The sequence below is a fragment of the Gossypium raimondii genome, chromosome 2, assembly GCF_025698545.1.
Source record: "Gossypium raimondii isolate GPD5lz chromosome 2, ASM2569854v1, whole genome shotgun sequence".
NCBI classification, from domain to species: domain Eukaryota; kingdom Viridiplantae; phylum Streptophyta; class Magnoliopsida; order Malvales; family Malvaceae; genus Gossypium; species Gossypium raimondii.
In genome coordinates, this window is record NC_068566.1 from 13,368,174 (window position 1) to 13,391,839 (window position 23,666).

General features: G+C 31.6%; 1 protein-coding gene across 2 annotated transcripts; it reads left to right on the forward strand.

The window, feature by feature from the left end:
* The first annotated feature begins 418 nt into the window (after window positions 1-418).
* LOC105777835 (nuclear pore complex protein NUP50A) lies at window positions 419-4,183 on the forward strand. 2 transcript variants are annotated; one of them, XM_012601340.2, is made up of 2 exons: window positions 419-533; window positions 2,416-4,183. In XM_012601340.2, the coding sequence occupies exon 2, from the start codon at window positions 2,487-2,489 to the stop codon at window positions 3,810-3,812; it is 1,326 nt and encodes a 441-aa protein (XP_012456794.1). In that variant the 5' UTR covers window positions 419-533; window positions 2,416-2,486; the 3' UTR covers window positions 3,813-4,183. The 2 variants fall into 2 exon arrangements, with proteins under 2 accessions (XP_012456794.1, XP_012456785.1); XM_012601331.2 differs by having other exon boundaries at window positions 423-537.
* Window positions 4,184-23,666: the final 19,483 nt, after the last annotated feature.

The following is a 23,666-nucleotide window of genomic DNA, read 5'->3' on the forward strand; positions in this document are numbered from 1 at the left end:
TGTAATTATATACATTAAATTTTGAATTTAGTTTAAATATATGTAAAATTTTAATTTAATTTAATTATACATTTAAAAAATAAGCACATCAATATATTTTTATATTAAATACATTTAAATATGTGTGTATGTAATACATAAATATAAAATAATATTTTATTAATTATAATATCAATCATTATATATAAAATTACAAAATTAACATATAGGATTATGTATTCAACAAAGATTATATAAATTTGAACCCTATGTGATGGTCTAATGGTTGAGAGTATTTATTATTGTGTTCGGGTTTTATCTTATTATTGTAATTAAAAATATAGAGAGAGATTTATCCATTTAAAAAAAAAAAAAAGCCGAAAGTAAATTAAACTGTGGGAGGGGTGCCTGCGATTTCCATATCCAAGCCCATTAATGATTAACCTCAATATATAATACAGAAAAGACACCCTTCCTTTTTAATATTCATTTGGATCTCTCTCCACTCCTCTCCTCTCGTCTCTCTATCACTAGGGTTTTGCGTCTGCTCATTTGTAAGTAAGTCCCCATCCGTTAGCTCTTCTTTACTATCTAACTCTATAATCTTAATCTCTTTTACGTTTATATTTTACTCTATTTCTTCTTTTTTGTAATATATATCTTTCTTAATTTCCTCTTTTTTCTAGCTTTACAAAATGAGGTTTGCGTAGGGTTTTTTTGGTCCCCTTTTCTCGGTGATTTTTTTTTTTCATTTTTTTCTTGAATATCCATATCCTACCAAACGTCAGGTTCCTGCTTCGCTAGCTTTCTGAACGCGAGAATGTTAATTCATTTTAGTTCTATTTTGTCTCGGCTTTATCTCAAACAGGTCATTTTAATAGTGGGTATTGATGTTTAAACAGAGAAAAAAAAAAAGAAAGAGTTTCTTGATTTTAAGTTTACATATAGTTATGGTAAAACCCTTGGTTCTGGGCTTTACACACGCACATATTGTCATAGCAGTGCTAGTTCAAGGAGCAGCTTTCATTTTTTTTTTTATTATCTTTTAAGGTGCCCCCTTTGATTATTATATCATATGGATTCCATCCTGTTGTCTTTTCCATTTTATTTTATTATATTGTCGGGTGTTTTTAAAGATACTAAGTAGTTGGAGGCAAAATGTAATTCTTACCTCTAAGCTAAGGAAGAAGAAGAAACATGCTTAGAAAATGTCATCTGTTGTGGGTGTTTTCTAATAAGTTGAAAAGAAGACTGCTTGATGAACCTGAACCTAGGGGTTTTTTTTTTCCTTTTTTTTTTGTTTTTGTATGCATGTAAGTAAAGAAAGGCTGCTTAGCTATTTTTTTAGATAAGTTGACTTGGCTATTAATTTGGAGATTACTGCTTTTTTCATAAGAGTTTCTTGTGCTGACAGTTTCATTAGTCTGGTAATGGGGAAGATGCAATTTGTTATTAAAATGGGAATTCAAGTTTTAGCAGACATCTTCTCTTTCCTTTATTTTCTTTTTAATTTCTCCCTTTCATTGTCTTATTATGGTACCTTCTTAATTTCTGGTTCATGTTGAAGTCAGCTTGCACAGTTTTTTGCTGTCACTGATGTGTATTTGATGCATGTGATGTTAGAAAAAAACCATTGAGATTAAGTTGTAGAAAGAATGTATTAGCTATATTTGAATTATGTTCAAGTGTCCTTCCCTTCAGGAATGACATTGGTTTTAATTGCACTAATCAGCCTGCCTTATAAGTAAACCTTATAACATCTTTTCCAAGTTAATATAGTTGAAACTCTACTAATGAGTATCCGTGGGGTTTACAGGTTATTTGACTAGTATGCTATTAGTCCTTCTCTTCTTCATTGTCTGTGCTCAATAATGCTTCTGTATGTTTAATATGATCAAGTAGGATACTTACAGTTATATTTGTATTTACTTAGTAACTTTTTCCAATCCAAACATTTATTGGATTGATGCAGACTCTTCTACTTTTACTCTACACCCACTGAGTTTATGGAGCTGTTCTCATGTATATTTCCCATAGCACAGTCATTTGCTCGTTATAATTTGAAGACGGGTTGTTAATTAGCTGAATGCCTGAACATATCCTTTCTGTTTGATTGGTGACTGTTCCATTAATAGTAACATTTTTGGTGGTTACTGTGAATGTATGTTTGTCTTAATGTGCTATTTTCCAATTGGGCAATGTTTAATAAGATTTTTTTTATTAAAATCTGGGCATGGTGTTTGTTGGTAAATATCTGTTTCTGTCACATAAGTTTTGGTGACTAGTGTCTGCCTCTTGGGCATCAATTTTTTTGTTTATATATTGTGTTCTTGCTACTATTCCTACGCACATTTTTGCTGTTTAGCTTAGTGGTCTAGTGAGAAACTATAATTTGTTTTCTGATAATTTCTTTGAATTTACCACTTCTGTTAATAGGCAGATATCCTAGTTTTCACAAAAAGAGAAAAAAACTCAAAAGAGTTATTGTTTCTTGGCTTCTTGCTACAATGGGAGATGCAGAAAATGCCCTTCCACCTTCAAAGAAGAGGGCTGCTGGAAGAGAAATTTCTCGGGATAACCCTGGACTCGATGATGAGGAAGATTCTTCTGAACAAGAGACTGGAACTTTTAAGAGGGCTAGTGAAGAAGTGTTGGCAAATAGAAGAATTGTCAAAGTTCGGAGAAATCAAACCACTTCAACTGCCTCAGCGAATCCCTTCTCTGGGATTCGCTTGGTCCCCCTTACTGAACCAACTGCTACTCCTGCTGCACCTAGTTCAGCCCCTGAATCTGGCACAATCACCACTCAGGTTACAGCTGATGCACCAATTTCTAGTGAGAAAGAAGTTTCAGAAGATGGGAAAAATAATGTTAACAAATCTGAAAAGAGTGAGGAAGGAAATGACCTGGAGCCGGAGAAAAATAGTGATGAAACTGAGCCTGATAATGCAAAGAGTGAAAGTGAGAGTATTAAGCAGTCTGAAAGTAAGAAGGATGAGCCAGTTTCTGATGCTGTTGCTGATAAGGAAAGTGCTGAGCATAAGAGCAGTGTTGCTGTAAATGAAGAAACTCAAAAGGAGGCCAATCATGAAAAACTGGCGGGAGTTGAGGCCAAGGATGAAGATAAGAAAGGTGACGAGACTGCAAATGCTGATAACAAAGATAAGAGTAGTGAAAATGCCGATTCAACTGCAGAAGGTGCATCATTGAGTTCATTCCAACAGCTTTCAAGTAGCCAGAATGCCTTCACAGGACTCGCTGGCACTGGATTTTCTACTTCTTCATTCTCCTTTGGATCTACAACAAAGGATGGTCCTACAGGTGCTTTTGGTTTTGGTCTTTCAACAAATGGAAATTCATCCCTCTTCAACACATCAGGGACTTCAATTGTTTCTAAGAGTGAGGGAAGTGGTTTTCCTGCCATGCAGGAGGTTCCAGTTGAGACAGGAGAAGAGAACGAGAAAGTTGTATTCTCTGCTGATTCTGTGCTGTTTGAATTCATAGATGGGGGTTGGAAAGAGCGTGGGAAGGGAGAACTTAAGGTGAATGTCTCAACAGCTGGGGCTGAAAGAGCCAGGTTGCTCATGAGAGCTAGAGGAAATTACAGGTTGATTCTGAACGCAAGTCTTTACCCAGATATGAAGCTGACAAATATGGACAAGAGAGGTATCACTTTTGCCTGCATGAATAGTACTGGTGAAGAGAAAGAGGGTCTGTCTACATTCGCTTTGAAGTTCAAGGACGCTTCCATAGTCGAAGAGTTCCGTGTTGCTGTAATGGCACACAAAGGTAACACAGCTACTGTTCTGAAGACACCTGAAAATTCCCCTTAAGCTGCAGAAGCTTGAAAAGGTATCTCCGTTAGATCTGATCTATCCTGAACTTGCCATTTCCAGTAGTCCTCTTTCGTTATTGAGGAAGTATCGTTGCTTGGGCATATGCTTTTATAATACCTATGCTCTTGTATGTAGCAGAGTCCGAGTCAACCGAGACCAGTTCAATCTGTTTTTGATTGTTATAAATCGTGTATGTAGGAGAGTCGGTCAATAGAGACCAATCAAATCTTTTATCGGTTTGTTATAAACTATGTAGCCTGCGGGAGAATGTTTCAACCTCTCTTGTTTTTCATGGTTCCCGTCATGGAATTAAACAACTTCATGAGCTGCCAAGCTATCAAGATATGCAATATTTACTGTTTACTATAGCTGTGCCATTGGTATGGGATTAATATGTGGAATTTCAGTGTCATTTATTTGGGGGGTGGGAGGTTTATGGTATGATAGGATTAAGTATGGTTATGTTGCTATGATGATATTTCAATTTTTTCGACTCATTCGGTCATTGGTTTCGGTGTGTAATTTTTTCGACGTATTTGAAACTTGGTCGAGTAGTTTGGGAGTGTAATTTAGTTTTTGAATTTTTACTCGATTTCGAGTACAAATAATACAACTTATTGCTTTAAAGTTGAAATTGAGATTTATTATTTTCATTGGACACATTAGTTTAATCAAACAAGCTGTTGGACGTTTAAGGTGAAAATTAATCAAATTTGTAACTAAGGATTTATAAGTAGATTGTAATTGATTGACTAAGTAACATAAAAACCATGAAGAAATTATGTTGATCTTTTGAAAGTGAATTTACGTTTAAATTCATTTTTCTCTTAACATAACATAATTATTTTTTTTAAGGGAAAATATATCATCAGTCACTTAATTTTCAATTTAATCTTTCATCTTTTAAAAAATAATAAATCAATCCTACTAACCATTTTTAGTTAATGACATTATTGACTCCTTGCTGTCATTTAACCGGCCAATTGGAGGGTTTGTTGTTATTTAAACAGCCCTATTTAAGAACCCTAGTTGGGCAGTAGAAGAAGAAGAAAAGAAGAAATGGAGACATCGACCGTGATTCCGGTGTGCTATTGTGGAAATCTAGCCAATTTAAAGACTTTTTGGTCCAATGACAACCTAGGTAGGAGGTTTTTTGGGTGTAAAAAGTATGGGAGTGGGTTTCAAAATCCATGTCGTTTTCTCGCCTAGTTTGATCCACCATTGACAATTCACGAAGTCTGTTGTTGGATGTTTTGAAACAAGTTAGAACATTGAAGGATGCAAGGAGGGAGAGAAAAAAATGGTGTTTGGTGCTATTATTTGTAATATTGTCGTTGTTGTTTAAATGAAAAATCAACTTATATGATAGTTGGTATTATTGTTGTTGTTGTTGAAATGGAAAACCAGCTTATGTGACTGTCAGTATTGAGGTTTTTGAAATGGAAAATAGTATTATGGTGTTGTTATTTGCTTTTGGGTTTTAGATTAAATTCTTTACAGTTTCTCTAATCAAATTGATTAGATAAGAGTTGTATAAATAAAGCAAGTGTTTACAACAAGAGAAAAAAAAAGGCCAAACAGAGCAAGTGTTTATATACTAACCAAGGCAAGAGCAAATGTATAGCAATATGTATGTATGCATGCGGGCGCGCGTGTGTGTGTGAATGTGAAGAACCATAAACATCAACTTTGCATCATTTGAGAGATTATATTTCATGGTGAGTGGAAGCTTATAGACCTAAATGTCATGGGCTGGAAAGGGTATCAGCTTGCTTGTATGTTTTAGCTGAGACTTGAAAGTTGAAAGACTAATGTCAATCTCAAACATTTGTATTTTTTTTCATTTGATTTTTTGAATACCCTATGGGATGTTTAATCTTCTTTTAAGACTTGAAAGAGTATTTGGTTATTGATTTTCATTTTCTTACATTGCATAGATCAATGCTCCCCTTTATCAAATCCTCAACTGAAAATAACATTTTTCATCATCTTTTTGTAGACTTTGCATCAAATGGAGGAAGAGACAAAACAGATGAAAGAAAAAGCATAAAACATTGGTAGAAATTATACTTCATTCATTAATTAAGGCCAAATTGTTTACAAAATGAAGGGCAAACTATTGCCAAATTTGCCTACAATTTAGTACAATTCAACTCATTTAATTGCAAACAAATTTTTAAAAAAATATTCAGTAACTATTTGCCTAAGTTAAAATATCAGTAGCAATAATAGACAAATTTACAAAAGATAATTTGCCTAAGTTAATAAATCAGTAGCAGTAATAGGCAAATTTGCACAATAAGCTCAAAAAGTTAACAAAATAAACTTTCGGTTCACAATGTATCAATGGGTTTGAGATAGATGACTCTTGAGTAGAAGGCATCCATCTAACAATGGTTGGTTCTCTAGCTGGTTTCCTCTTGAATGAAAGCTTTTCTCTTGGGACAGCTTCTTGGTAAGTTGGGGATATTTCTTAGTGAGTTGGTGTAACACTCCTAATCCGTCTCCGTTGCAAGCTTTTCTCTTGGGACAACTTCTTGGTAAGTTGGGGCTATTTCCTGGTGAGTTGGTGTAACACCCCTAACCCGTCTCTGTTGCCGGAATAGGGTCATGGGATATTACGAGAATTAACATATTCGATAATATTTAAACACAATTCAAAAATCAATGTAAAAATCATAAATCAATGTCCAATCAATAATCATAGCATTCATACAAAAACGGAACTTAAATCGGGCCTTCGGAACTTAAAAATTAATTTAGAAACAAGTAAGGACAAATCTGAAACAAAACAAAAAAATGTGAAAAATAATATAAACAGGGGTCACATGGCTGTGTGACAAAGCCCAAACCGTGTGAACATGCAAAGTTGGGACACACGGCCGTGTCCCAACCCATTTATCCGCCTGTGTGGGTATTCAAAATAAGGCCACACGGCCTTGTCACAGGCCATGTAACATACTAACTTGAAACACATAGCCATGTGGGGTGACCATGTGTGGCACATGGCCCTGTGACAACTCGTGTCCCAGGTTGTGCAACATAATTTGCCCTAAAACAAGCAAAAACATTAACCTTTTATTGTACAACAAACTACACCATTTCCAAACATTTTCATATGATCAAAACACTTTAAAACATACCAAAAACATATCAAATCAATCATCCTATGAGCCTAACTAATATGCCACCAAAAGGCACCACAATTCATACACCAAAATCAATCCAACCAACATCTCAAGTTCATTAATTAAGCACATATCAAACATACCAAAACTATTTCAAACATACATGCCATTCAACATGGTTTACCTATCATAAGCATTCAACAACATATCAATTGATACCCTTATTTACAATCCAATAACTATAAACATTAAGGCATACATAAGCTTGACACCACTCAAACATACCAAATTGCCAAACTACAATCAAGCCCTATTACATGCCAAAATACACATATATTATTTAATCTAAATGTCTATCCAATGTACCCTCATTGGTACCACAAGTTAACATACAAATAAACTCAAACTCAATGCCATAAATTCATACTTTAAACTTACATCACACACCTACCATTTAACCACTTTATTCACACTTCAATGAACCAAATGCCATCCAAATCACAAGGCTTTCATAAGTGACCAAAACCCATACTTACATATATACATTTTTAGGCCAACATCAAGGCATATAGGCAAATAAACTTAAACCATATCACAATGGAAAATAGCATAAAATAAACTCTTATTACATGTCATTTATGACCATTAACCAAAACAATCAAAACTACCAATATGACGAATGGATAGTGTGATGGTGCTCCGATGAGATTCCAACAAATCGAGCTTTTCGATGATCTACAGGAAAAGAAAACAACTAACGTAAGCAATAATGCCTAGTAAGCTTGTATAAATCTTAAACATAAACTTACCGAATAGGCTCAATTTATGTATTTCATAAATAGTTTCTTTGACATGCTTAAGAGATTATCCATTTCCTATTACAACACCAATCTCGCAAGTTAGGGAGTTCAATAAGGAAACATCAAACATCCATCCATATCAAGGAACATATACTAAAAGCAAATCCATATACATAATATTCATCATATCTTTAATATGTAGCATTCATACCTTCAAAGCTCTTATGCCAAAACATTTCATTCCATCTATTATAGTTTCTTAACATTTTATATAATTAAGTTCATTCGTTTAAGCCTTTATTACCCATTGAACCAAATGAAACAAGGTTGGATACTCAGGAACCATGCTCACACAAAGTGTGCCTGTACATGTAAGTTATGGGTCAGGATATTAAGCTACACGATATTACTCACACGAGCTGTAAAGAATCTACAACAAATGCAGGACCTCAGTCATCGGTAGGACATCCAAGACCAGTATCCAAAATTGTAAAACCCCTAATGACATGTCATTTGTATCCTAGGTCTTCACAAGGTTCAGATAGGACACGTTACATCCTTTGATTCCTTTTTTGACATAACATTTCATATACATATTCATGAAATTTACATTTTTCCACAATTCGGCAATTGATCACCATAATCATTTAATCTCATTAAACATATAACACATAATAATCATTTAAGTATAACTAGCATAATTATTCATTAACATTTAAAAAAATTTACAAATAATGAATTAACCATTATACGAACTTACCTCAACAAAAACAATTGTAAAAACGAAGCCGACGACTAACCCAACACATTAGCTTTTCCTCGGTTTAGATTCGTATGATTCGTTTCTTGGTCTAAATAATAATTTTCATTCAATTAAACTATTCAAATAACTTAATATAATTAATACAATTTTTAACCCTATCAATGGGAAATTTACAAAATTACCCCTAATATTTTACCTTTTATGCAATTTAGTCCCTAAACCTGAAAATTGCAATTTAACCACTTTTAATTAAAATTCATGCTAGCCGATTTTCCCTTAGTCTTATAACAGCCCATATTTTTCCTCATTTCACACAATTTACAATGAAATTTACTATTTTAACAATTCAATCCCTAAACATTAAAATAATCAAAATCACTTAACAAAATACTTATATTTAACAACCAAGCTTAATAATCTATCAATTAAATTCACAAATACACTTAAAACATTCATGGAAAGTCCCTAAACTTTTAACAATTTTACGAATTGACCCCCGGGTTAGTTAGATTAAGCTAAAACGATTACAAAAACATAAAAATTACTAAAAATTGGGGAAAAAGTTACTCACATGCAAGTTAGAATAGGATCCGAAATTCTCCAAGCTTTTGCTTCCATGGTGATTCTGCCAGTTCAGGTGAAAATGGGGAAGATGAGCACTTAATTGTTTTTTTTTTTGTTTATGTTATCTTATTTACTATTTTACCCTTACAATATTAATTAAAACTTCATTCAAACCTTGTCCATAATTTTCCACTAACTTTATATATGGTATAATTACCATATAAGTCCTCCCTCATTTAATAATTAAGCCATCTCATCATTATAATTCAATAGTGATTAGATTTTACATCTTTTACAATTTAGCCCTTTTAATTAATTAATCTGTTTAAACATTAAAATTTCTTAACCAAATTTTAATAAGACCCTAATAATATTCCGTAAATATTTAATCACTTGACTTTACTGAAACGAGGTCCCGATACCTCCTTTTCTAAAACCACTTGACTTTAGGGATATACCACTTGAATCTAATTATTCTTTTAATTAAAAAAATTATTAAACCAAAATTTCAATAATATTATACTTGACTCATAAATATTAATAATAATATATTCTAACTCTCTCGTCAGATTTGTGGTCTCGAAACCATTATTTCTGACATCAATAAAAATAGGCTGTTACAATTGGGGTAGTTTCTTGATGAGTTGGGGCAACCACTTGGTTATGAACACCAACTTTGCGTCTTGTGACCTACACGAACAAGTGAAACCCATCAAACACATTGCATATATAAGTAAACTAATGAAGCCAAGGCAGATGACTTACTAGAATGTTTTGGCTGACTTCCCCTCTGTAACTTTTCTTATCATGGCCTAATTTATTGCATTTACTACACTTCATTTCCACCCCTTTCTTAGTTAGCTTTGTTGTTGTTTGTGGTTCATCAGGTTCTTTCCTTCTCACCTTAGTAGGTCTGCCAAGTGGCTTTCTTAGTGTAAGAGGTAATACTGGCAGCATGTCTGGCACAGATTCTCATTGTTTGGGACCCTTTACTAGCCTGATGAAGTTGGAGAAAATGGCAAGTTGAGTTTGCTGGTGTGCCAAGTTTGTACATAAGTTTTAGGGTATTCATCTTTTAGATGAATGACAACCACCACATGCATTCAAGGGATGCTAGTAAGATACCAATTCTTGTAGGAGTAGGAATTCTCAACTAAGCCCACCACATGCTGACAGCCTTAACCATATTTAACCTAATATCCGTCCCCACTAACATTTGGTGGAACACACCTAAAAACAATCACTAAAACATATTATACTTAAGTAAAGGCAGCATGTGATGAGCCCCACCAATATGTGATGGCAGAATAAAGACATACATATATTTGAAAATGATCTATTTACCTTAATGAATCTTTCATTTTGACATCCAGTTTTTTCTTAATCTTTAGACACAAGTGTCCTTAAAATTTTTCAGCTTCTTCTTTCTTCTTAACAATCAACATCATAATCTTAGTCCTAATTGTTTCCATCTGTTGAGAAATGTGCCCATATTTAGTAAACATGTAATTATTTTCTATATCTTTGAACGATGAATAAATAAATAAAGTTAATTTCACATTCCACTGTTATATCTTTTGGCTTTCATCTTTAATATTTTGCATACATAACAAAATTGTGACAATCAAATATTATCTCATTAATTGTCTAAATTCAAACTGATGATAGTGGAATTGTAAGAACGTTTACATTACAATAAAGACAACTTACTTCAGTAGATAATCTAAAAGATTCTGTAATCCCATAAAAGAATCAAAATGATCATTTGATTTAAAAACTTAGAAAGATTATCATGTTATCTACAATTCCAACTGGGAAGATGACTAGTCTTAGCTATCGAAGCAATTAACTCCATAGGTAGAAACATATATGCATTCATTAGAAGAATGATACATTGGATTGGACCCAAGATGAATAAATTATGAACTCGTTTGTGAATTAATTCACTTGTGATGTTTATGGTGTGATTTACCTAAATCTTGAGTCAGTCACTGACCATGCGTATGCAACTCATATGCTTTGATATAAGTGAAGGCTTATGCTCCAAAGACGATCGAGCCCATAGCCAGTATGTTGGGTACATGACTTGTGTATGGCTTGACTTTACTAGCAACAATAGCGCTCATACATTGATTAAAGAGTTAACGATATCCTCTCATTGGCATTGTGTGGATTGATAAATATGGAACATGGCCATGGGTTGTTTGTTTTCGAACAAGCAATTTATCAGTCATTTATTGACAGTGATCATATTAATCATTAAGAAGACACAATGGTGACAATGAGATAAAATAGGATTATACTGAGTGAGTGTGTAATGGCCCAAATTTAAGGTCATCGGAATAGTGGCTTCGTAACCACAAATCCGATTTAAAGAGAAAATTATTATTAATTTTTATGATTTATCGAGTGATTAGATATAAGTATTAGAGTATTGATAAGAAATTTTATTGATTGCATGCCTAAATTGCCTATTAGGACTTAATTGCAAAAGTGGGTAGATATGAATTTTAGATGATAAAGGATTTATTTGAAGTGCATAATCAAATTAGAGGTCCTTAAATAGTAATTAGACCATAAAATTTCCATGGACAAAAATAGGCATGCATGGATAAAAATAACTAAAGTTTTCATGAAGGGTATTTTAGTAAATGAATAATAAAAAGAATAAAAAAGGAAAAAGATGGAAAAAAATATCATCTTCTCCATAGCTTGCTGCCAAATTTGGAAAGACACCATAGCTAGGGTTTTCACACTTTTTCAAGCTCATAGTAAGTGATTCTAAGCCCTGTTTTTAATGCTTTTTACGTTTTTGAGATCCTGGTAGTTTAATTTAGCTTATTCTAGCAATAATTTAACCTAGGGTTTATATTTGGAAAAGTACCCATATGTGAAAAGTGTTTATTTTGATGTTTTATGATAGATTATAAAGCTATAAATTATGTTAAACAACTTTTGCTAGCTGGTTTTAAGCGAAAACGAGTAAGTTGACATAATCGGTAAAAATCCCTAATGTACATAAGTAAGTGTTAGAGTGAGAATTTGATGTTGTCATAGAAGAGAAAAATGTTCAGCATGTTATATAACATAAGAATATGAGATGAAGTTTAATTTCCGAACTTTGGGGCAAAAGCATAATTATGTAAAAGTTTAAGGGCAAAATTGTAATTTTGCCAAAGTTAGAGTCGAGGGCTGTTTTAATGAATGTCAGTATCAAATAAGTTAAATTTGTTATTATAGATCAAGAAGAACGGAATTCAAGGTTAGATCGAGGAAAGAATAAAGTTGAAGACTAAATTGATAAGTTTGGCTATATTTGCTACCGAAGTAAGTTTACGGTAAATAAATGCAATATTTCAATATTTATTATTAATGTTGTTATTTTCCAGCTATTATATATTTATTTCATGAATTTATTTGATGTTGACTCTAGTATGAGACGATAGAGAATTCGTATTAAAAAGTCTCGTTGAAACTTTTGGAATGTATCGAATACAAATGTCATGACATTAAGAGGATGAGGTCCTATGTAAGACCATGCCTGGGACATGGCGTTGGCACCGAGATGAGAGGTCCCATGTAAGACCATGTCTAGGACATGGCGTTGGCATCGAGATGAGGTCCCCCGTAAGACCATGTCTGGGACATGGCATGGGCACAGATATGAGAACTCCCATGTAAAACCATATCTGGGATATGGCATTGGCAGTACATGAAACATCCATGTAAGACCATGTCTGGGACATGGCTTTGGCATGTTATTATCAAAAAGAGACCCAAGTATCCTTATTATTCCAATGTGGTTCAACGAGCTAGTAAATAATTTATGTCCATGAAAGTTCAGTTAAAAGCATAAATGGCAAGTTCAAGTGAGTTATAAGAGTTAAGAGTATATTACGTTACCCATTGAGAATCAACATTTCAGCAAGAGAAAAGTAAGTCATAATTATGAGTTATCTAAGTAAACAAGTAAGTGAATGAGTAAGAGATCAAGTAAAGAGGAAATTAAAGATTATGTTACTTGGTTATTATTATTTGTGTTTAATGTTGCTATTTATTTACTTGTAAACTTACTAAGCATTATGCTTACTTTATTTATTTTCTTTTTATATAGCATTATTAATCAAAGTCGAGGATCCTTAAGACGTCGGAGATCGTCCACACTATCAACCACAACGACTCGGTATTTTATGATGAACTATGTTTGAACTATGGCATGTATAGGGACTTGCTTATTTTGAATGTTGTATTATGATTTTGCTAAAGAATGTTGTGTAAATATCTAATGATGAATGGTTGTCAAAACGGCTAAGTATGAAGGTGTTTGTTGTTATACATGTCTATGTGATAAATTATGCATAGAAATCATGAATGAGTAATAATTTGCAAAGAAACAGATTTCAAACAGCAGCAGTGACGTGATTTTGAAAAATCACTTAGGATAGTATAAAATGAATTAGAGGGTGTATGATATATAGAATGAAATCTTGAGTCTATTTTCATGGAAAAATAACGGTTTAGCAAAAGGAATTTTATATTTTGAGATATGTGAATTTTGGTGAGACTGGGTCAGAACTATTTTTGGAGTCCCCTGTTTTGAGTTTAGAAAATCACTAAAAGTTGTACAAAAATATTTATGATTTGTAATTTATATTTCTAGATTCCTTATTGAGTCTATTTTCTGTAGAAACAAGTGAGAACACCATATGAAAATCCTACTATGAGAAAACTTATTTTTAGTGGCAAGAGGTCAGGACAGTCAAGTGGTGAAACAGGGGAGACTTTAACTAATAAACTGTACTAATTGGCTGAACCAAAAATTCTAAAAAATTGATGGTAAGAAGATATATGACTCTAGTTTCAGGGAAAATTTACATATTTAAATTTCAATTTCTGTAGCTCGAGTTATAAATGATTTAGTGACTGCTGCGTGAGTGGACAGCTTTATCATAAATAGTGAGATAAGTTTTAAAAGCAAATTTTTATGCCCCAAATTAATAAGTTAAGTAAAGTAATGCCTCGAGCTCGACTCCGGCAACAGTCTCGGGTAAGGGGTGTTACAGAGTGAATTTAACTCAAAGGAATCAAGGATATCATATGAGGGTAACACACACATGACAAGGTAATTGGACAAAACAATTGGATGAATATCTTTCGTAAAAAGTATAAAATAATGAGTTTTCAATCATGTTACTTCTTATGAACTGACTCCATGATTAAGTAAATTGTGAATTATTGGAACGATGCTTCTGGACATAATTGCGATTACTCGAGCCTATATATCCAATTGGTCCATTTGTTAGCTCAACAAAAGCTTGATCGGACTACATTTGAATTAGAAAGAAATTCTACGACTTCGAAAATAATTTAATTAAGTCAATTTATTTGATGTGGAATTAAATTAGGTAGTTGTTAGAATTGTTCAACTAGAAATTTTAATTAAAGAATTTTCTTGAAAAATTAATTTAGAAAATCTTAATGATTTTTGGGAAAAGTAATTTTGATTAAGCAAAATTAGACAAATCAAATTAATTAAAATAAATATGATATTTTTGAAAATTAATTTTCAAGTCAGACAATTGGCCCAATGGATAATTGAACTTGAGATAAAAAATTGGGTTTGAGAACCCAAAACCGAGACTGCGGCCCAAAAATTGGTTGAACTAGACCTAACATTAGAAATTAGGTCGACGGTCCAATCGATGCCTAGACTGAACCTGTCGAGCCGTCATTGGCCTAGACCGAACCAGCAATAGCTGAATCGATTCGGGGTACTATGAGGGTGTTGCACCTACAATGGCATCATTGGACACGACGGTGCCAACGACGACGATGGTGGCATTCTGATGGTCAGCGAGTGGTCTTTCAGCGATTGAGCAATGGAGGAATCATACTACTACTGAGACTTTACCAAATAATTTGATTTCGAATTAACCATTCCAAAAATAATAATATTTTAATAGATTTAATATTAAATTAAAATTAATATTTATCTTGATAGTATTTTATTAATTTAATATTAAAGTGATTATCTTAATATTAAATTTAATTTAATATTTATCTTATAGATAAATATTCTATTAATTTAATAGATCTAATATTTATCTTGATAAGTGTTATATTAATTTAATGTTAAAGTGATTAATTTTAATCATATTTGAACTCTCTAAACTCTCCCTGTATAAAGAGAGTCACGGGTTATCATTTTTCACACTCGAATTCAAGAGAAAGTTGTAGAGAGAAAATTCTCTAAAGAAATTATTTTAGAAAATTTCTAGATAAAATTTTCTTATTTACAACTTGACCCAGAAGTTTAGAGAAATTGTGAAATTACCCCATTAGTAATTTTTGTGAATTTTTTTTTGATTCGAAGCGAGCCCACACTCAATAGATGTGAGCTTGAAGATAGTGGAGAAGACTACTCGGTCGAAGCGTTCATCCTAGACAAATCAAAAGGTACGATTTTGATTAAGTGTTTATTACTTTAGATAACACAATCAAGTTCTTGTTTTGGAAAATTTTTAAAACTCTTGTTTTTCCTAAAACATATTTTCCGCTGCGTTTTCCAAAGCTGATTTTCCAACAATCATCATAGTCAGAATGGGTTTCCTTCTTTCTTCCATTATCACCTACTAGTATGTAATATAAATGATTATGAAACTTGCTCCTTAATAAACTTCATATAGAAAATAAATATGGGTATACCTTGTTAAAACATTCACAAAAATTATTCACCAATATGTCAGACTGGCTCCTAAATGAGAAGTGGGACCTTGACCAGTGAGCAGGGCTCTTTCCCTTCAACCAATCATAAGCATGTTGATTGGCATTCTTCAGTTTAGCCATGACATCCTCAAAATCCCTTAGAGTGCTTTCTCTAGCAGCTTTCTAAAGCACATCTTTTAATTCATTTGTTTTGATAGCTATAACAGCCCAATTTTGGCCCTAATCGGACAAAGTGGTTTCGGGACCACAAATCTGAATTAGAAAAATATTTTAATATCATTTTTAGTATTTTCAGTATGTGAATCAATATGTGTGAAAATTTCGTATGAAAATTTGATCGTTTGAGTGCTTAATTTGATAAAATGACTTAATCGCGTAAAATAAAAATTTAGGGGTCTAATCTAAAAGCACTCAATTGTTGTTGTCTTTTAAAAATAGGGGTCTTAAATGGCAATTAGGTCATTTAAATTATAGTGGGTGACTATGGACAACTTTATCCTTATGTTATATGAAATATAAATTATTTAATAAAGGTTAATAAGGTAAATAAATAAAATACTAATATATGTTAATTAAAAACAAAGTAAAAATTCAATTTTTATCATCCATGTTTAGCCGAAACTAGAGAAAAGAAAGAAGATAAAAACACAAGCATAGATTCGGCCATATTCAAGCTTGATTTAAGGTTCGTTTTAGCTCAGTTTTTGATAATTTTTACGTTTTTGAGATCGTTGCTTTGAATACTTCAAAACCCATGTCTTAATTTTGTGAATTGTTGATGATTTTGAAATGTGCCATTGATGAATGCTTGAGCTTTGTGATAGTTGGTGATGAAAAATGAAAGATATGTGAAAGATTAACATGTTTTGTCTTTGAATTTTTGGTGAAATTGAGTAATTAGGGCTAAATTGTGAAATTAAATTTTTGAGGGACTAAAATATGAAATAAATGAAATTTTTGGACTTGTATAAGCACTAGGTACATTTGGCCCTTGTATAATGTGGACAAATTTTGTGTATTTTGTGTTTTATGCAATAGGGACTAAATTGTAAAAAGTGTAAATGTTAGGGGCAAAATGGTAATTTATCCATTTATGTGTTTTTGGACTAAATTGAATGTGATAATATTTAAAATAGTTCATTTTGAATATATTTAGATCAAGAAGCAAAGAAATCGGAGTTGGATTGGGGAAAAGCTAAAGTCGTCAATTAATTGTCCGGTTTAGATTTTACACTATCCGAGGTAAGTCTATTAGCAATTAAAAGTTGTTAAGTTAATATTTATACATGTATACTAATTGTATTTTGTGTTGAGCTATAATTAAAAGTATACTGATTGAATAAATTTTGAAGTGTGGATGATATTTATATATGTAGCATGTTCAAATATACAAGTATAATCTTGTATAGATTTATGGGTTGAAATAAAGGTAAGAAATGTATATAAGTATAGTTGATATTCGAATAAGCATGTATATATATATATGTAAATTTCTTGTATTGAATTTAGGTAAGAAAGTTATATATGCATATGTTAGATTCAATATATATGTAAATACATGAACAAGTCTTGAATTTAGATAAAGGTATGAGTATGTATATATGTATATGTATATATATATGTATATAATGCTCAAATATATATAAATATATATAAGTTCTTGAATTTAGTTAAAGTATGAATGTTGTATATGTATAAATTCTTGATTTTAATCAAAGGTATGTATAACATATATATATTAGGTTCAATATATATATATATATATAGGTATATACATGTACAAACTCTTGGATTTTATTAAAGATATGTAACTCATGATTGTATATGTAGTTTCGAATAGATATGTATATGTGAGTTGTAATTTATATGTATATGCTATATTCGAATGAGCATGCTTACATATATGTATATGTTGTTTTAGTGAATATAGGAAGGACATTTATGTAAGTTTATACGAGATTCGATTATGTCGGTATACATGTATATGTTCTTGTAATGAATTTTAAGTATGAAATTTATATATGTATATGGAAGATTCGATTATGTATATATATTCATGTAAAAGTTTTTGAATGGAATTAAAGGTATGAAATTATTAGTTTGGATCATTATAAGGTGATCGAATGTTTCAGAATTTACGTCTAGCAGGTTTGATGCCGGTGAAATATTTCAGGCTTTATGTCTAGCAGGCTTAATGCCGGTGAAACAATTCGGACTATAAGTCTAGCAGGCTAAAAGCCGATGTACTGAATCAGGTTTTAAAACCTAGCAGGCTAAGTGCCAGTGAATCTGTTTGTATTATGTGTTTAAATATGATGGATATGCATATGAATTATGTCATATGTATTTGAAGAACATGTATTTACATTCAGTGATAATACTTGTTAGGCATATGTATATATGCATTCAGCTATTCATGTTTAAAGTGTATATACATTCGGTGATAATATTTGTTATGTGTATAAGCATTCGGCTATTCATGTTTAAAGTGTATATACATTCGATGATAATATTTGTTAAGCATATATGTATATACACATTCTGCTATTCATATTTTAAATTGTATATGCATTCGGTTTTAAGTGTTGATAATTATGTATCCATTTGACTATATGTAAATGATATGTAAATGTATTTGGTTATAAGATTTTGATGAGTATTTATATATACAATTGGTTGTATGCATGTTGTTTATATATATATGTACTCATTGATATGAATTCTATGAGTTCGTATATTTGGTTATAAATAAGATGATTATGAATAGCAATTATTCAAATGATAACATATATGGTATATTGCTAATTCATTAAGTGTACTAGGAAATTATATAATTATTTATATATATTTTAGTTATGCTATAGACTTACTAAGCTATAAAAGCTTACTTTATTTGTTTATGTCTTTTTGGTTTTTTTTAGACTTAAAGATCAAGCTTCAAGTTCGGGGATCGTCATCAAGATCATCACTCTATCTACTGTGTTGGTATTAAAATGTTTAAATTTTAACTTATGGCATGTACAGGCTAGATAATGTTTTGAAGGTCGTACTTCTATATATATTGTATATGAGATTAATAGCCATACGAAAATGACTTATTTTCTTATGGTTTATTTGTATTGTAATGTCTTTGTTTTGTTCAAAATGGTCAAAAGAAAAGCTTAAAATTTTGCATGTTTAATATTAAAAAAAGTTGAACTTTAATGAATGTCTGTTTTGATTTGTGTTTTGATTAGTAAAGCCTCTTAACCCTAATTCGGCGATGGTTACAGGTTAGGGGTGTTACAAAACCAACTTTCTAGAACATGTAGGTGTCTAACATAGTGTTTTGTTTCTGCATTAGGAAACAAGATATATATTGCTTCTAGAAGTCCCTATAAAGAGAAGAGAAACAATTTAATTCTTTGGCATACATCCTAAACAAAAAAAAAGCATAAAAAGCAAACAAATGGAATTTTACCTTCTGGTTATCAGACATGAAATATATCTGATAGGAGTTCAAAATTTCCAAGTACAGCAATATATGCAATAGGATAGATGCCATTTTTTGCATCTATCACAACAGCTGCCAGTAGGTAACCACCAAAGTAGCCCTTCAAGAAACATTCATCTAAACCTATTATCCTCCTACAACTAGCCTTATACCCATCTTTGCATGCTTGCAAACAGACATACATACTTTGAAACAACCTGTTATTCAGATAATAGATTGTTGTTGTTCCAACATTTTGGGTCCTAACCTCCAACAGATACTTATATATCTTCTCATATTGTGCCTCATAACCCTCTTCAAGTAATTCCACTGCCCTAAGTTTAGTCTTCCTACATTTGGTTAGTGAGGCAAGGCAAAAGAAATCTCCTTTAACATCTTGTTGCAATGATGTCAAAGAAGAATTAGGATCAACAATGAACTTGTCTTTATAATGTTGAGCTAGCCAAGCTGAGGTTATATTTTTATTTTTGTAGACTTTAGAGCAAATATAGTTAGGGTTTAAACTCTTAATTTTCTAAGTCTGGTTATTAAGGTTATTAAGGTGTAGTCTAGAGGCCCATATGTACCAAGAACAATTTGAATTGCAAACTGCCTTTAACCTCTTTTGATCGTTTTTTGGGAACTTAATAAAATAACTATTCAACCTATCATACTGCCTGACAGCTTTTTTTAGACTGTCTTTGGTCGAAAATAACATTCCAACCTCAAATTTTGGATTATTCATGTCACTGTCAGAGTTGAACTCAGGCCAATTTTGGCCATCTCAAATTCATGTGCACTATTTAACCTATCAGAATCATCACTATCAGATAGTTCCCCTACTTCTATATCATTCATGTTTAAGCCATCTAGATTAACCCTAACCCTATTAGACACATCACTATTAGACACATAAAATTCAAACAGTTCTTATTCACTCTCATTAAATTCATCATCAAGCTAACCTGCCAAACAAATTTAACATCAATAAAGGCAGCGACAGACAATAACCAATACAAAAAATAATTTAACACAAACAAATTCATTTCTGTCATGCACATGCCATACACTTTAATACAAAGAAATCCATTTTTGTCAAGTTCAATAACCAAACAATTTAATACAAATAAATTCATTTCTGTCATGCATATGACAGACAATAAAATACAAAGAAATCCATTTATGTCATGTACAATAACCAAACAATTTAATACAAACAAATTTGTTTTTGTCATACATATGGTAGACAATAAAATACAAAGAAATTCATTTATGTCATGTACAATAACCAAACAATTTAATACAAACAAATTTGTTTCTGTCATGCACATGGCAGACAATAACCAAATAAATCTAAACATGCCATACACTTTGATACAAACACTAATCATAGTTGAATCAACATTTAAAAAATATTCTTAACAACTAGGATCTGATTTGTCATATTTGATTCATATTTAAATCATATTTGAATCCAAAGAAGCTTGATATTGATAGTCATAAAAATAAGAACTGATTTGTCTCTTTCCTAAGGCTATTTGTATGCACATGGCAGACAATAACCAAAGAAATCTAAACCCACCATACACTTTGATACAAATAATAATCATATTTGAATCAACATTTAGAAAATGCATAATTGCAAAAAAGACCCTCAACGTTTATGGATTTTTGGGTTTGAGCCATTGACCTTTTTTTATTGACGCCCTCAACATTATGATTTTTCTATAAATCAGCTTAATTTTAACGGAAGACGTTAGTTGAGCGTCAGTCAAACTGCAACGAACATAAGCTCTAAAAAAACAGAGCCCCCTCTCTTGTTTTTTCTCACAAATTTTCTTCTAAATTCATAACTTCCCCTCAACACTCTTGTAACACCCTTATACCCGGTTCGACCCAAGGAACCTGATATAGGAATATTACATTTGGTGCCAAAGTGATTTTGGCTAATCACTAATATATTTGAACATTAAAAAAAAATTTATAACTTATATTTTAGTCCCTACTACTTGGAACACACTTAATCTTCCTAAGTACATGTCATTCTATTCAAAATTTTGAAACATACCTTCTTGGCACTTGGAGATGTGATGAGATGGATGCTCACAACCTCGGTTATAACTCTTCAAAATCACTGTACCTAATCTGCACACAGAAAACAAAACCATACGCTGAGTAAAACTCAGTGGTATTTCTATAATCCGAATATTTAAATATAAGAAATTACAAATATACAATTGAAATATAAGCACATATTAATATTTAAATATTACAACAACCATATCATATTTAATTTGTTTCACAAATATCTCATTTCTTATACTTGCTATATAAATAGTTTGTCACAATTTATTTCACATTTCATTATACAATTGCATTATCCATTTCATGAGTATATAACTCATATATTCCATAAATTTGCAATATATTTCACATTCTATTTTCACTTCCATTTCTCATACCATGCCATTTCAATATCAATTATAAAACTTTATTATTCATTTACCCCTATTAACATGACTCGGACGGGTACACGGATCCAACCAAAACACACCAGTTTGGCACCCAATGCCTCATCGGATAATTCGAAGTAATAAATTGACACACAATGTCTCATCGGCTAAACTGAAGTAAATTGGCACCCAGTGCCTCATCGAATTAATCTGAAGTAGTAAATTGGCATCCAGTGTTTCATCGACTCAAAGTCAAAGAAATCTTTGAACTCTTCCAATCCTATGGCATGCCATCTATATCTGACTCAGCCTGATACAGTTAATAGGGTTTAATTTCACTTTTCAAATACAACCAATATTTAATTATCATATTTGCACATATATATTCATTTCAATTCAAATAATCAATATATTCATAACATATATATCAATTTAATCCATTCAATCAACTTTTAATTCAATTCAATGTCAAAGTGCCAAATACTCACCTCAACACTTACCATATGCATTAAATAAAAAAATACAACAATTAATAACTAGTTCCGGATTATAGAAATACAAACCAGAAATTCCGAGCTATTCGATGTCGACTTTATCTTTCCCCTTTTTAGTTAAGGATTCTGGTACGACTTTAGCTACGGAATTAAAACAATTAAAATTCATCAATATAACACAATTCAATTTCATATTGAATATTTCAATTTTTTGACTCAATATTTGCTTAATTTTCAATTTAGTCCCTAAACCGAGACTAACTTTATTTCTTTACAATTAATTCTATATTTTCACACAAATTTTACTTTAAACTAAATTTAACTCCCTATTTTCACTTAAATCCCTAAATTTCAAAATTTTCACAATTTAATCCCTATTATTCAAAATTTACAATTTATTCTACAATTCAATCCTTTTTCATTTCTAGCTTAAAATCTATCAATTTAGTCCCTAATACTAAAATTATTCAACATTAATAACACTTAAAAGCTCAATAATTTCTAAAATTTCGACATGGGTAGGGTGGTATTTAACACCGGAATTCTAAAAACATAAAAATTACAAGAAAAATAGACTAAATTGACTAACTAATTAAACTTTGAACAATTGAAACCCCTAAGGCACTGGCTTTCTTTCTTCTTTTCTCTTTTCTTTCCTTTTCTTTTCTTTCTTTCTTTCTTTCCTGTTTCGTTTTTGCTTTGTTGCTATTTCTATTTCTTTTATTTGTTTGTTTTATTATTATATAATATATTATACATACTTAAATATTAATTTTTATTTACAATATATAAAATAAATTTATAAATATCTATCTTATGCCACCTCATTATAAGACAATGGTATAATTCCTTCTTTAGTCCCTTTAATTTTTAATATATAATTCAATTTCCACCTTTTATACAATTTAGTCCTTCTACCTAATTATTCTTAATTCATACAAATTCACTTAACTGAACCCTAATTAACTACACATCTAGTTTTATAAATATTTTAATAAATATTTATGAATCCAATTTATAAAAACGAAATCCCAAAAATATATTTTTCAGAAAAAATTTTCGGTCCGCCTCCTAGGCCCGGGCCCGGCCCGGCCCGAAATATGGGCCTGAAATTTTGCCTAGGCCCGGCCTGGGAAAAATATCATAAGCCCGAGCCCGGCCCGGCCCATTTTTAAAATAAACATTAAAAATTTATTTTAAAAATAAAAAATAAAAAAAATTTATTTTAAAAGTATTTTAAAATTAAAAAATAAAAATAAAAATATATATTTATTATATTCGGGCCGGGCCAGACCCGGGTCAAAAAAGTGGTGCCCGAGGCCCGGCCTGTTTTTTAAACGGGCCTCGTTTTTTTGCCCAAGCCCATATTTCAGACCTATATTTTTACCCGAACCCTCCCATATGTTAGACGGAAGGTCTACCCATAACTATCGGGTCGTTACAACTCTAGT